Source organism: Vombatus ursinus, unplaced genomic scaffold, assembly GCF_900497805.2.
Source record: "Vombatus ursinus unplaced genomic scaffold, bare-nosed wombat genome assembly UNPS02014779.1, whole genome shotgun sequence".
In the NCBI taxonomy this organism is placed as follows: Eukaryota; Metazoa; Chordata; class Mammalia; order Diprotodontia; family Vombatidae; genus Vombatus; species Vombatus ursinus.
In genome coordinates this window covers 56,513,012-56,529,386 of record NW_020954557.1, presented here as the reverse complement: position 1 = coordinate 56,529,386, position 16,375 = coordinate 56,513,012, and the positions used below count along the sequence as shown (strand labels likewise).

Below are 16,375 nucleotides of genomic sequence, written 5' to 3'. Positions count from 1 at the left end.
AACTATGACCCTTTGATTCTAAGTCCACCCCAGTACCTGTTTAGTAAATACTACAATGTTTATTAATAAATGGTACTCACATAGATGCCAAAGGAAAATTGAGAGACCTATTTTCCTTTCACAAGGCTAATTCTATTACTGCTGACCTGAAGGAGACAAAACACTCTTTTATCATTTTCAATAAGCACTGCCCTATTGTCAGAACTGTGTGTCTTACAAATGCAGCTAAAACACTCCTGCCTATTTAAAACTTTTAATTAAAGAAGGTAGAATCTTCAGGTTGGTGATGTTTGGTGTTTGAGCCTTCTGGCAGAACGAAAAGTGAGAGAGGAGACTGAGCGGACAGTTTTCCTATCATTCTAAGCACTGTTTTCTTAATGAAAAAGCAAAATGTGAATTCTTCGATCTTGCTTTGGATCAGATACAGTGAGGCATAGGGTGCTGTGCATTGCAAATTCGAAATTTTAAAGTATATACATTCTTACGTCTGCCATTTTCACGTTAAGGTCTTTTCGTTTTCTAACTATATTTAATAATAGAAATCACAGTTCTATAGAAGGAAAATTCCCATATTCCTACAACAAAAACTGGGAAGTAGAATAGCACATTAATTAAATTGAAGCAGGCCTCCCATCAAGCTAGGAAAGAAAATGTCATCTTTAAGACTTTGATTTCCATGAAGCATTTGACAGCAGGTAGAAGATGACCCACTTTTTAAATTGATGATTTATTTCATCTTTGATGTTTCATCTTGCAATTCCTCCTGATTTGAGGGAAAGAAGAAAAATGCTTTCCTCTTCTATTGAATGATTCAAAGTGAATTCATTTCTGGAGCAAGCTGGAATGTGCAGTACACTCGGTGTTCTCATTATGGAACTCTGAAACACATTCCCCTCTCTAGACCTGTGTTCACAGCCTTATCTTTTTAATACATTTCCCTGTTTCCCCTGGATGGAGTTGTGCCTAGTAGAAATGTGTGAAAAGTGGCATCTGTCTGGTTAAATACAGAGAGGAAAAAACATATTTTTTTCAAGGAGTCGTGAGGAAGTGTAGCATGTCTCTTGCCATGGAGGAAACCACTTTTCATGTTGGCAAACCTCTCCCCTCTGTCCAATCAGTGCCTGGAGGAATTTTAAATGCTTTAGGTTTCGCAGAGGCCAATTCCCCCAAGAGAGCGAGTCAGGATTTCCCCAAATTAGGAGTGGCATCACCCCTTTGAATATAAAAAAATGTGAATCCATCCAGATAACATTTTTTTTCTTAAAACCGACATAAGTAAATGATTGCAAAAAAAGAAAGAGAAAAACACATGAAGTCATTTGTTTACCATGGAAAACAGTATGGTGGATCTTTCTTTCTACTCCATAGCTGTCACAATGCAGTTCCTTTTCAAGAACTTGTGTAATGCAGTGGCAATGAGACAAATGTGGGAAAAAAATCTATATGCTTTCTTAGAATGTTTCTAAGTGCTTAGTAAAATGTGAAACCAAATAATGATCATTATTTCTTTCAAAGATGCATTCCCATGTGTACCAGCAGGTATTGTAGGGAGTAGGGTAGACATGTTACTACTTTCTGTCGGACAGAATTAGACTTCCTTGGGCAACTGACCTGCAGTGCTGACAGTGGGTGGGTAAATGTTCCGTCACTGAAACATCTAACTTGAAATGAGTTGCCAAGTCCCTATATCTGAGAATTTCTTCTGTTCTGCCTATATGGTTGCTTCTTTGCCACTGATGGGATTATTAGACTGGAAGAAGAGGTTAATGTTTTGAAGTAATATGCCTGCATTTCAGCAAGGCATTTCATATTTATAAGCTGCTAAGAAATGCTAATGGACAAGACAGAGAAATATGGGCTGAAGGAGAGCACAGTTAAGTTGATTTTGAACTGGTTGAAAGACTGGACCCAAAGAATACTGACTAATGGATCAATTTCAAAATGGAGAAAAGTCTCCAGGTGAGTAGACCAGGAATATGTACTTAAGTCTTACGGAACATTCTCATCAGCGACTTAGATGAAAACACTGATGACATATTTATAAAAAGTGAAACTGACACAAAGCTGGGAAGGATAGTGGTCATTTATTTTGAATATTTGGCGTGTGGTCTAAAAAGTTCTCAAAGGGTTAAAACAAAGGGCTCAATCTAAAATGACTTAAATTGCATAGGGATAAATGAAAATTCCTATATTTGTGTGTGGGGGAAAATCAACAACTGTAAAAGTGTATAATATGGAAGGAAAAGATCTGAAGATTTTAGTGAATATCAAGATCAGCAAGTCAACAGTGTTATGTGAAACCACACACCAAAAACAAACAAACAAAACCACCCACGCCAGTTCTATGGCTGTGTTTATTGAAGCAAAGGGTCCAGAATGAGGGAAGTAGATTCTGGCCTATTCTGTACTGATCAGAGAGAAGGGGATGGGGGGGGGGGGCACATATAAGATATGTTATGAAGGTAAAATTGCCAAGTTTTGCCAACAGATTGGAAATGGGGAGAAAGAGTGAAAAGTTGGGGATGACACAGCTTTTTTAAGCATGGGTAACTAGAAGAAGATTCTATAATTTTATTATTTTTGGTTCCACATGTCTTATTTCTAACCTTTTCAATAATCTTTTTTTTCAATTTCCCCCCACATGCTCCCTCTTCCTTTTTTAAACTTAGTATGTTAAATACTACCCCAAAATTCATCTATGTTCACAATACCTTCAGATTCAAAAACAAAATATATACATTAATAACAAACATAAGGGAATCCTAATTTTTTCCTGCAATTCCTTAGATTATATGAAACCTTCTTTTGCTATGAAGACTTCATCAATTTCTCTCTAATCCTCACCCCTGCTCCATAAACCCTTAGGAAAGAGTTGGCTTACTCTTTGTTCACTGATGCTACTTTCTTGGGGAAATCCTGACTCGCTCTCTTGGGGGAATTGGCCTCTGCAAAACCTAAAGCATTTAAATGTTCTTTAAGGTTAAACACAGCCTTTTCTCTAAAGTTCATTCCACCCTCTCCCAATACTTACCATTGATATTTACTGACACTCTCCTGCCAAAAGGATTTTGGCACCTAGCTTATAGTATTATTCTCATCACACTTTCTCATGCCATTATCCTAAGTTTTTCCAAGAGTCATGTTGCTAATCCTTCTAATACCCACTCTTTGAATTCAATGTCTACAACCTTATCCGTACTCCTTTTAGCCATTAACTACAGTGGTCACGTTAGAACATCACTCAAAAGTATTCAACTTCCAAACTACAGATCTGTGAAAATCTGGACCAGAGACTGCTAGAAAGTCTGAAATTCTCTATCTGAACACAGTATTCTGTACTTTTACTTCTCCCATTTCCCTGACTCTTCTCACATGAAGTTTGGTCTCTAGATTTCTATTCTCTCAAACTATCAATCTTGTTCTGGCCTCTCTACCCACTTGCAATCTTTTACTCAAATATGTCAGCAATGCTCTCCCCTCCACTCTTGAATTCCCTTGACTTCTTTACATTCCAAAATTCACACCATATTAATCCTTAACTCTGGTTAACTCCTAACCGCCTCTTCTTTATTTACTAATCTGAATTCTTAATCACCAAGACTCAGATATTTAGACACTTCGCTGTCTTTCACCTATGCCCACTATCAATTGTAAATTCTGCTTCTGTCCCCCAATCATCCCATTACAAGAATCCTTCCTCTGTTCTCTCATCAAGTTATTGTATTATTGTAATTGTTTCCATATTGTTCTTTCTGCCATCAGTATCTAACTTTTCCAATCCATTACATCATTGCCCAAGTAATCTTCCTAATATACTTCTGTCATCACATCGCTCTTTTTTTAAATAACCTTTCATGGTTCCCTCCCATCTCTCAAATAAAATACAAATATACACTTCTCATATATTAAGATCACAACACAGCATTAAAATGCTTTTCAAGACTTATCTCAACTTAACTTTCTTCATATACTTTATGGTCCAGATAAATGGTACTATGCTCCACCTCCTTTCTCATCCTATCCTTTCCTATCCCTGTGCAATACTCATCTGTGAGAGATTGTCTGGTGTTGGCTACTGCGAAGTGAAGATTGTGGCAAGATGGGGTAGGAACAAGATATTAGGAAGTAACCGGAGCTCACGCTCCCGAGGCAGGGGCTGTGCTAGGCGGAGTTGTGGTGAACTGGGATGGGAACTAGATACGGAGAAGTAACCGGAGCTCACACTCCTGAGGCTGGGCAGTGCTATGTGGAGCTGTGATAAGCTGGGGAAGGAACAGGATACAAGGAAGTAGCCAGAGCACGTGCTCCTGAGGCAGGGGACTGTGCCACGTGGGAATGGGACGGCAGAGAACAAGTTCCCTTTGTCTAGTCCCCTCCCTAGGTGCAATGTCAACCCCAGACGTCTCCTTCCTGACTTCCTGGGTCACGTACTTTCCCTTTGTGTAGCACTGACCCCAGACGCCTACTCCCGATATCTGGGCCTGACTTCCTGGGTCACATACTCTCCCTTTGTCTATGCACTAACCCCAAACGTCTCCTTCCTGTATCCGGTCCTAGCCTCCTGTGTCACTTCCTCTCCCTTGGTGTGCTAAACCCAGACATCCCCTTCCGGTATCTGATCCTACAATCAATGACTAGTAGGCGGGCTGGGGAGGAGGGGCTAAGTAGGTACTTAAGGAACAGTAGAGATCAGAGCTCTCTCTCTCTTGCTCCTGCTCTCTTGCTCTGGCCTTCCTGCTTGGCCTTGCTGTAATGGCCTCTGAATAAAGCTCGAGTGTTTGCACCTCCTGATTGGCTCGTCTCTGTGTTTATCCGGGTGGGCACCGAAGACTGGTAAGTGTGACTCTGGCAGCCTGCTCCTTATAGGAGGAGAGTGCACGGCGCGACTGGCACACTCATCCTCTCTCCAAATGTTGAATGGTCTTCCCATTCCCATTTTCATCTGCTGAAGTTCCTTTCTTACTTCAAAAATCCAACTTAAATGCTACTTCATTAAGCTTTCCAAGATTCATTTCCCCATCATGCTAAGAGTTACCTCTTTCTAGTCAAATTTCTCATGATACTTTGCCCAGGTCTCTTCTTGGAACTTATCATACTCTCCCTTATTATTATGGTTACATGGGTATATGTCTTGCCTAATCCTTCCTCTCTCCTATTCTCTCTTCTTAGACTATAAAGTAGTCATCTTTATATCCCCAACACCTAGAAAAAGGTCCTATCCATAGCAAATATTTAACAAAAATTTTTCTGAATTTGAAGAGTTTTGCTTTCAAATGCCTAAAGATGAAATCATTTTAAATATCTAATTCACACGTTTAAGAGCTCCATAAATTTTAAATACTTACTCTTCCAACCCAACCGGTAGAACTCATTTCAATCTTCTGTCTATCCTGGGAAGGAAAACAGAAAATGATATTATTTTTAAGACTGCTAAGAAAATACACAATATGACTAATATGGAAACATGTTTTGAATGACTGCACATGTATAACCTATATCATATTGCTTACTGTCTCAGGAAGGGGGGAAAAAGGAGGAAGAGAATTTGGAACTCAAAATTCTTAAAAATGAATATTAAAACTTGTTTTTACATATAATTGAGAAAAAATACTATTCATAAAAAAAGACTTCAGAAAAAAGAAACAATAAATGTTATTCTATGGTTAACATACAGGTTCAAATTATTTCTCTGAGATGAACAACAGTATGAGTACAAGAAAAAAATTGACAACTACCTCCATTGATGCACTGTTTACGCCAAGAGTTTCTCAATGTTATCTACATATAGACCAGGGGTAGGCAAGCTACTGAAAAGGCCAAATCCAAATGGAGTGTCTATTGAGCTAAAAATGGTATTTTACATTTTTAAATACAATGAAACTTTATTTAAAAATGTAAAAACCAATCTTAGTTCTTTGGTGTACAAAAATAGATGGGGAAGGAGTGGGGCATAATTTCTTTATTCCTGATCTTGACCAAGGATATCTAAACTTTTTGTAGTGAGGAGTTACTTTGCTACTTACTGGAAGACTCTCCACTCTCCATCTCCCAGGGGTAGTTGTATAAAAGGGAAGACTAACAATAAGTCCAAAAGTGATAATGGAGGTGTTTCCAATAAATTCTTATCAATGGGAAATATGGAGAAGAATGTGAGAGCAACCTCTAACCATCTTCACATCCCCACAGCTCAGTGAAATTTCAAGCACAACAGAATATAATCATATTTCCTCACAATCCCTTCCCATCGCTATTGACCATGGGCCATCTTGAGGGAGAACATAGCTAAACAATCAATCTGGCCTTGAATATCTTTGAAGATCACAGGACTAAACTAAATGATTAGGGACCACTGATATTTATGTAGGATTACAACTAACCTATTCTAGATAATTCTATCCAGTGCAGGCTAATAGTTACCAGTTTTATTCAACTCCTAATGACCTTTCTTACTGAAAAATACTTTAAAAATATTTAAAGCTGATCATTAATCTAAGACTGCTAGAGACTTAGCTAATATTCATTTCATGTATTTTTCTATTCAAAACACTATCCTCTCTTTGCAGCTACTGCCTTTGTTTTTGATCTTTATCTCTGAAGTGTATAAGATTCTGTCTTTATGAGATGTTAATCACCTCTCCCAACTGTGGTCTTCATAAATTCAAGTAATAAAACTAATAAATAGCAAAAGTTAAAAACTACTAAGTTTCAGGTGATACAAAAACAAAAGTAATCAATCCACTGTCCTATCACACAGTTTGTTGTTTTTTTTTTTAAAAAGTGCACCTTCAAAATGGTTTGCTGATTTATGGTTCCTAATATACTCTCTGCACTTAATGTGTCATTCAAGTTTCACTTTCAAGAAGTATCTCCATTCTATCTTACCACTGCACAGTTCCATCTTCCATTGTCTTTATCAAAGTCACAAATATCCATGACTGAATAATTCTGAATCCTTCTGAGCCACTGAAGAGAAATCCTTTCAGCATTCACCCATGTCACATCACACAAGTAATGATCACTAGAAACAATGAAGGATAAAGTTTAGATCCTAATAAATTTCTAGGCCATCAGACACTTTACTTTGTACTGATATGAGAGTAATGAACCATACTGTGAAGTAAGATTTTATTTGCTTGTCAAAATCACTTAGTCCCATAATATGCACCTTTTCCTGAAGCTTAAAATGTACTTAATTTTGAATGAGGAGAGAAAGCTCTGGAAACCAAACTATCATCTTAGGGAAAAAGGCAATAACTAACAATACTAAAATGATGGGGTACTCTTAACTACAACTTAGACTTTCTCTGGTAATAGGCTGTGGAGTAAAGGGTGTAAAGGGTAACATTTTCTGTCCTTAAGGTAGATTTGTTGATTAGATACATAGGCCAAAGTGTTTTATAGACAATTCAAAATGTTTTTGTGTGCATATTCTCCAGATCAGGAATACTTGCAGATAACATTTTCTCAACTTAGTTTCCAAAATGAAAAAATAAAATAAAAAATCTGTAAATGCCGAGAAACAAGGACATAAAAATGTTCTTCACCAAGTCAAAATCTGAACTGTATAAAGACACCAAACTTAAACAAATTGGTACAAAAATGTAGAAATCTCTAGTCACCCTCTCCCAACACACACACACTTAAATTAGTCCACAGCAAAATGAATTTTTTTTTTAAATAACCTAAAGCAAAATGTATCAAATCAGTAGAGTTTATTTCTTAGGAAGAGACTAGACTCAGGATTTCATTTGTATAAAGAGGATAGTCGTGGATGGTTACCTAAAGCACTGAGAGGTTAAGTAACATGTGCAGCCTGGATCTTTCAGAAACAACCCTTTAAACATAGCCAGAAGTCAGTCTTCCTGGCTTTGAAGCTGGCTCTCTACTGACTAGCACAGTGGTGTCAAACTCAAGTAGAAAGAAGGGCTACTAAACCACGTGTAAGAATCCCGGCACATTGATTTAGTTTTATAATTTAACATTATCTATATTTTATTGTATTTTTATTTATTTTGTTGAACATTTGCCAATTACATTTTAATTTGGTTCAGGTCACACTCAGGAGTGTTGTGGGCCACATTTCTGACACCTCTGCACTAGGGCACATTGCCTCATTTATATAATTTATCACTTGTATGACCCAAATTGGACATAATTGCCAGATTATGGTAATTACGGTAGCATATCATTCTTCTGTTAGAAATCTTTAATAGCAACCTACTGAGGAAAACATAAGGTACAAACTCTTCTGGCTTTAGTTTATGCCATCTACAATCTGGTCCAACTCTACCCTCTCCAATTACATCTCCCATTATTTCACAGGAAAAATCTGGTTCCAACCAAGAAAATCTCCTATTGAACTGGTAACAAACTAATCTCACTCTTGCCTCTGTACACATAATTAAGTTATCTACTTCTCACTCAGAAAAATACTGAGGCTTAGTGGATAGAGATACTCAGAGTCAAGAAGATCTGAATTCAAAAAATTATCCTCAAATGGAATGCCCTTAAGCCTATCTATCCATCTGTCTAAATCTTACTCTCCTCATCCTTTCCCACTTCAGTCATGCCATCACCTAGCAAAACCTTATTGTGGTCCAAGCTAAACGTCACCACCTACACAATGCTCTTCCTGATCACCTTAGTTGGAATTTATTCTTCTCTCTTTTACATTCTTAAAAATTCAATATCCACAAATTTTATCAAATGATTACTACAGTGTGTGTAATGTATTCTACCAGTTAATGAGCTGGATACAAAGATAAGTAAGTCGTGGTCCCTAGTTTCAGGGAATTCTTTGAAAATAAGAAAGGTGAACAAACAGAATAGAAACTAGCTTATAGTAAATGCATGGGAGAGGTACAAAATATGTAATGAGAGCTTTGAGGTAGGACGTAACACTTCAAGCTAACTGCTATGGAGAAAACTGCATGGAACAGTGGAATGAGCATTGGATCTGGAGTCAGAGTTCCTGGGTTCAAATCTCACCTCTTATTGCTTACTACCTGTGTTACCTTAAGGTAAGTCATTTAACTGAGGTCCCTTCTAATACCAGGCCTACAAGCTGATACCTAAACTAGACAGGAGAGAGATGACATTTATTTAATGCTTTCTGACTTACAAAGCAAGTCACATTTATTATTTTGTTTGAGATGGGCTTATCTTGTACTGCCAATAAAACACTTAACCATATTGCTTTGTATTGTAGACATTTGTGCCCAGATGAGATTTCTTATCTGCTAAATCTAATTAGCTTTTCTTAGTCTTCACTCTATTTGACCCTTGCATAGCTATAGACACACTATAGACACCCAAGCATGTCTGTCCTCCCATTCACCCAACCCTGTTTCAGACCCTCTTTTCTTGTTTCCCAATATTATTTTTCTTTGATGACATCGTTAGCTCCAATGGGTTTCAATTATCATCACTATAAAGATGACTCTCAAATCTATATATCCAACAATAATTTCTCTCCTGAACTCCAGTCTCACATTTTATAATATGTGACAGGTTAGCTGGATATGCCATAGGCATATCTCAAGCCCAACAGGTCCAAAATGGAACTCATCTGTCACCCTAAATTTTGTCTTCTTCTAAAATTTCCCTATTTCTATTAAGGATACCACCATCCTTCTGGTCATCCGTGTTCACAAATCTGAAGTCATCCTTGACTCTTCTCTCTCCCTCATCTTATACATTCAATAAATTGAAAAGTTTTCTTAATTCAAGCTCTACAACATCTTTCCTGTCCACTTCCTCTTTAACAGCCACCATCATCTTGGTTTAAGCCAGGCCTGCACAACTTGAGGCCTGCAGGCTGAGCCAAAGGACTTTGTGCTGCCGGCAAAAGATGTAGAGGAAAACACCCTTTGTATGTAGAGGAAATTCTTTGGCTTGCTATAAGCAGCACAGGTCACAATTGTGCAGACCTGGTTTAGACCCTCATTACAGCTCAACCTAGATTATTTCAATAGACTACTAACTGACATTTTTGCTTCCATTATCTCCCTTGTCTAAAATACCTTCCACGGAGCTGCTAAAACTATCTTCCTAATGCATAATTCTGATAAAATACAATTAAAAAATCATCAGTAGTTCCCTATTGCCTCTAGAATAAAATAAAAACTCCTCAGCCTAGTACTTGAATCCCTCCACAATCTGGCCTCAACTTACCTTTTTAGATATTCTAAATTACTACTCTTTCATATACTCTCCCTTTCAGGCAAACTGGCCTACTTTTTGCTCCCTACTGCCATCTCTATGCTTTTGCACCATCTGTCCCTCAAGCCTAGAATATAGTCTCCCCTCACTTCTACTTTTTAGAAGCTGGAGCTTCACATGGCTCAGTTCAAGCTCTTATGTGGCCTTCTCCTGATCCCCACCCCCTAAGCTGTTAGTTGCCTCTCTCTCCCTCCTCAAACTGCCTAGGAATGACTTAACTATATACATGTGTGTCCTCCTAGTAAACTGTAATCTCCTTGAGGGCATGGATTCTTTGATTACTGTCTTTCTATCCCCAATGTATAAACAAACAGCTGCACATAATAGGGGTCTATTAGATATCTTTTGAATCAAATCTGTACTGATGAATTTATAATCATCTAGAGAGAAAGTACTATGTCTTAGACATTTTGTCCTGCACAAAGCCTTTTACACATGTGCCTCATAATTTTTTTTTTAAATGAAAAACCAACAACCTAAAATCAACTGTTATAAAACTAAACTTGAGGTAAATAATCTTCTGCAGCATGGCTATGCTCTGTGTGGACAAAGTTACCCCACATCCATCCATCCATCCATCCATCCATCCATCCATCCATTCATTTCCTAAAGCACAAGGAGAGACAGGAAAAAAAATGGTGGTGAGGAGGCTCTCTGTGTCATCTTCTCCACTAAGTCCTCTTCCAATGCCTCAGTATGGGTTTTCAAGAATTCTATCAGTGGAGTTCAAACTCAGGCAAGTCCTCGAAAATTCAGACTTAGCAACAGATTCTACATCTTTTGTCCAAGAATCAGTCTTATCTACATCTGCAGAGGCTCATCACTACAAAGCTGACCACAAGGTAATGAATTTTTATGGATCAAGGAGTTGCAATACGCCAGAAATCTTTGGAATTAAGTATTAAAGAAGAGTGCCATAAGATACCTTTACTTAATCAAAGACTCATATCTTTTGATCAAAAATTGATAGTAAAAAATTAAGATCTCCTTCTAAAACACAAATAAATGAGTTGTAAAGTCAAATAGTTCAATCAAGTGCTCCAGGGGTCTTTCCAATCTATTTGTATTCTGAATAAAGTTCAAGGAACTTCTGGCCTTCTACTTTCTCTGTAGTTCTCCAGAGTACCAGAATGAGCTCAGCACACATGGACTTAATGATATAACAATAAATGTTAGATCTGCATATTTCAAGTTCAATGTAAGGGGAATCAGAATGAGTGTATGCAATTTATCCATCTGCCAAGATAAGAAGAACCTAAGCTATGGTAATGTAGCAGAGGTAGTAATAAAGATGCAAAAGGGTCCAATTGTGTGCATTGCTGAAATACTTCAATTCAATGTTGGGAGCAAATATATCCAACAAATAGTGCTATAAGCAGGCTAAAAAAAGATTAGAAAAAGAGAAGAATGAAACTCAGAAGAAGGACTGAAATAAATGAAAGCATCATATCTAGGGAAAAACTTGACCTGTCTTGTATACACATGAGCCTAGGATAGCTTTAAAATACTAAAGACTGTGGCTGAAACATGTCCCTTGGACTCTGAACTCTAATCAAGCAAATGACTACATAGTACACTTTTCCAAGAGGTCAATAAATTCAATTCAACTCAATAAACATTTACTAAGCACCTGCCATTTGCAAGACACCATGCTAGATGAGAAATACAAAGATACTAAATGCTAAAGTCGATGCCTTTAACATGCTTATGTTCTATTGGGGAGAGAAGTATACAGTATATTCACAGATGAGGATATAATACAAGCCAGAGAATGAGACACAATGTTCTAGGAAATTTTAAGGAGAGACAACTCTAGGCAGAAGGGTGGATAATGGGGATAGAGGAGGATCGTATCTAGTCAGGGAATGTTTCACAAAGAACATGGCTCCTGAACTGAGTCCTGAAGGAAGAGAAGGAATCTGAAAGGCAGACTGATGAGAAAGTACATTCCAGGCTGTGGAAATGAAATGGTCTTGGGAGTCACTATTCCTTTTTCCTCCCTAACAACCAACTTTGCTTTGCTGCTGTTGCAATACAGGCTATACAAGAGATTTGTCCTTCAAATATCTAAAATGATTTTTCACATGCAAGTCATATTTAATGCACAAAGGAAACTTATGTTTCTGTGTATGCTACAACCGGAACTTTGATAAGTCAAAAAAGCATTCCTACCATATGCCTTTCACATCAATTGTTTTTATCAATTTCCTAAATTATCTTTTATGCCACCTAACTGCCTGAATTCAAATCCAGCCTCGGACACATAACACTTTCTAGCTGTGTGACCCTGGGCAAGTCACTTAATCTCAATTGCCTCACCAAAAATAAATAAAGAAATGAATGAATGAATGAATGAAAAGCTTATGGAAGTGAATGTTGATAAATCAAATTAATAAAAAAGAAAAAAGAAAGAAAGGCAATCTCTATATATTAGAGATTTTTCATTTTATGTACAATTTTTCCTTCTTTTCCACAATGTATATGCAATGAAAATGCTCTTTTTATTTAGTGTTTGTTAAGAATAAAAATAAAAGAAAATGAAGAAAAAAAAAGGATTCATCACTTAATTGCCAGCCCAACTTTGCAAATGGTCCCTCATGTCCACTCTTCTTATTAATGTTGTGAGAGAGGGCATATCAGATTCACAGGGAAAAAATTTTGCTTCCACTTTGCTTAGTATACCATTTCATTAAATACCTTTGCTTTGAAAAAAAAAATATTTGTATCATCTATCTCAAAGGAAAGAAGTACACTCTGAACATCTTAGAGTAATACGCAAATGTAAATCAGGAGTATTGGCTGGAAAGATAAAGAGTCAGTGACTACATGCAGTCTTTGATCCTTACATAATGGACAAGAAGCATCACTGAATACCCCTGGGGCCTCTGCACCTTCTCTCCCATCTTGTGCCTAGCAGTTCTAGTACCTGACTGAACTTCACAACTGAGTCTAAGATGAGTCAGAAGTGCCACTCGAAATCACTTCAATTGTCATCTTCAATCTATGTGTCATAGGTGACTAGTTAGTCACTGTCCTACACAAAGGCATGCTTACTGCCTGCCCTATCCCTATTCACAACACTGGAGACTTCTTTCCAAGTTGGTATTAAATCATTAGTGCCTAATCTTTGGCCGAGTCATTCAAAAAAGTTCATCTGATTATACTATCATCCAGCCCACATCTCTCCAAATAGTGGTTTTCAGAACATTCCACTTAGACATTAATCCAGTACACTCTTTGGAGGGCAGCTAGGTGGTGTAGTAGAGAGCGTGGGGCCAAGAGTCAAGAAGATCTGAGTTCAAATTTGGCCTCAGACACTTACTAGCTCTGTGACCCTGGGAATGATACCTAACCCCTATTTGCCTCAGTGCCTCAACTGTAAAATGGGGACACACTGGAGAAGTAAATGTCAAACCATTCCAATATCTTTGCCAAAAAAAGAGTTGTAGAGTCGGACACAACTCAACAACAACAACAACCACTACTACTACTACTACTACTCCTCCTCCTCCTCCTCTTTTGAGATTCCCACTGGGCATTATCAATTAATAATGCTCATACCCAGGTACTGAGAGAGTTAGTGAATGTGACCGCTGAACAACTATCAGTGACCTTTAAAAGGCTGTGAAGAATGAGAGAGGTATCAAAGATTAGAGGACAAATGTCTGGTTTCAAGAAAGAAGAGAAGAAAGTCTGTAACTATAGGTCAGTAAGTTTGACTTTGATTCAGGTCAAGTTCTAGAACATATCATTAAGAAGATGGCTAATAAACACCTAGAAAAAGAAGCAGTGATCACTGAGAGACAATACTGTAAAAATTCTTGTGAAAAACAAATGGGAAAGATTTAAAGTAGATGATAGTCTTAAGTAGATAGATCTGGAATTAGTTAAATGGCCAAGTCAAAGTGTAGGATATAGTGGTTCAACAGAAGATTACCTGTCCCTAGGCTGTTTGACATTTTTATCAATGATTTGGATAAAACTGCTTATCAAAGTTGATGATAACTTAAAACTGCGAGAAATTGCCGAATTATAAATTAAATATTTCTTAAGAACTTATGGGTACCAGGGACACACTAAGAGCTAGAGATACAAAGAGAAAAAGTAAAACTGCCCCTGCCCCCAAGGAGCTTCCATCATAATAAAGGAGACTAAATACACACACACACACACACACACACACACACACACACACACACACACGCACACAGAATACATGATAGTAATAGGAGGTAGGGTACTGGCAATCAGGGAGCTCAGAAAAGACTTCATGTAGAAGTTGGCACTTAAACTAAACCTTAGAGGAACCCAGGGATTCCAAGAGGCTGAGGTGAGGAGGGAGTGCATTCCAGGCATACAAGATAGCCAATACAAAGGCACAGAGGTAGGAAATGGTGCTACATGTGTGCAGAAGAGTAAGCCAGTACAGTTAGATCACAGAATATTGGGCAGAAGGTAATATGTAAGAAAATGGAAAAGCACAAAAGGGACAGATTATGAAGAGCTTTAAATGCAAAATAGAAGAGTTTGTATTTCATCCAAGAAACAACAAAGAGTCACTCGAGGGGGATGGGGAGAGGCACAGTGCAAAGCTGACTTGAGATATGGCCTTTAGGAAGGTTATTTTGGCAGTTGTGCTATGGAAAACGAATTACAGAAGGGAGAGGTGATAGGGGAAAAACTAGAAACAATGGGTAGAAGTTGTAAGAAGAAAATTTAGTTTTGATATAAGGAAAAAATGTCTAATAATAAGAGCTACAGAAAAATGGGATGCTTAGCCTGAAAAAGTAGGTTCCCCTATACTGGAGATCTTCATGCAAAGGCTGAATGATCACTTGGTGGGTATGTTGTAAAGAATACTCTTCTCTTTATTAGTTGTGTGACCCTCGGCAAGTCATTTAACTGACTGCCTCTAAAAAAAAAAAAAAAAAGAATATTCTTCTCCAGGTATTCTGTGGACTATTTAGAGACCGAAATCCTTTTTAACTCTGAATATTTTTGTGACTATTGGATGATTTTAACTTATTCACTGTTTTCAGTCTAGGAGCTATAAGAATTCAATAAAAAGGAATAAAGGAACACATATACTCAACTTTATTTAAAAATTTAGATTAAGTAGTTATTCTTGCATACTCCAGGTCATTCATTGTTTTATTTCAAATAGTGGTTTAAGCCTTTCTATGTGGGAGGGCAAATTAGGAGGAAAAATATTAAAGCTATGTAATAAGCTAAATTGCTCAAGAAACCAGAAGAAGGCAAGGCATTGTGGCACACATTTGTAACCCCTGCTACTGGGAAGGATAAGGCTGGTGAATTAATTGAGCTCAGGGGTTCTGAGCTATAATAAGCTATGCCAGTTGGGTGTCTGCACTAAATTTGGTACCTAAGTAGGGGTGAACGAGCCAAACTCAGAAACAGAGAAGGCCAAAGCTCGTATGTCAATCATTATTAGGATTGGACCTTTTAGAGGCCTCCACACTTCCAGCCTGAGCAAGATAGGGAGTCTCAATCTCAAAAAACAAAGAAAGAAAAGAAAGAAAAAGAAACTGAAGGTAACTGATTATAGTACTGGATTGGTTGGATTAGAGACAAAGTTAATGTAATGCTCTTTTTCGGAAATATTTCAGGGGAATTTGCTGGGTAACATACCAAAGAGTGCTTAACTGATGTGTTTTACTGACTGGCAAGTATTCCTTGAATTAACTTAGCACTACTCCTTCTTTTAATGCTGCCCAGAAAATAAAGCATGTCACAGTACCAAAATATAGCTGGGTGGTTTTGAAAATATGGCACCCTCACTTGATGTTAGCACAATCAAGTGATGTGCTTGGAATAATTTTTTGTACGAATGTATTTGTTCCATGGCTTTTTCAATTTAAAAAAAGTTCTTTTGGAAATCTGTCTGACAAGGAAATGAAAGATTAGCATCTTGCAAATGCAAGGCGCTTAATAAATGCTTTTTTGAATTAACTTAACACCAGAGAATCCTTACCACTGGTTCAATATAAGGAATGTAAAAGAACAAAGACAAGTTGATGCTTCATTAACAGAAGAAAAAAAATACAAGCCCAATTTTGCTTGAGTTTACTGCACTAGCAAACACATTGGTACACTTAAAAAAAAAATCCTCCCTGAAAATTTAGGTTGAAAAATC

At 37.4% G+C, this 16,375-nt stretch overlaps 1 protein-coding gene across 1 annotated transcript in view; it reads right to left on the bottom strand.

Moving 5' to 3' along the window:
- Positions 1-16,375, bottom strand: part of DPP4 (dipeptidyl peptidase 4) — a 107,584-nt gene that overhangs the window by 38,520 nt on the left and 52,689 nt on the right. The window contains exons 11-12 of the mRNA XM_027865989.1: positions 6,883-7,018; positions 5,346-5,390 (exon numbers count right to left, since the gene is read on the bottom strand). Coding sequence (XP_027721790.1) covers positions 5,346-5,390; positions 6,883-7,018 — 181 coding nt within the window. The remainder of the gene's footprint in view (positions 1-5,345; positions 5,391-6,882; positions 7,019-16,375) is intronic.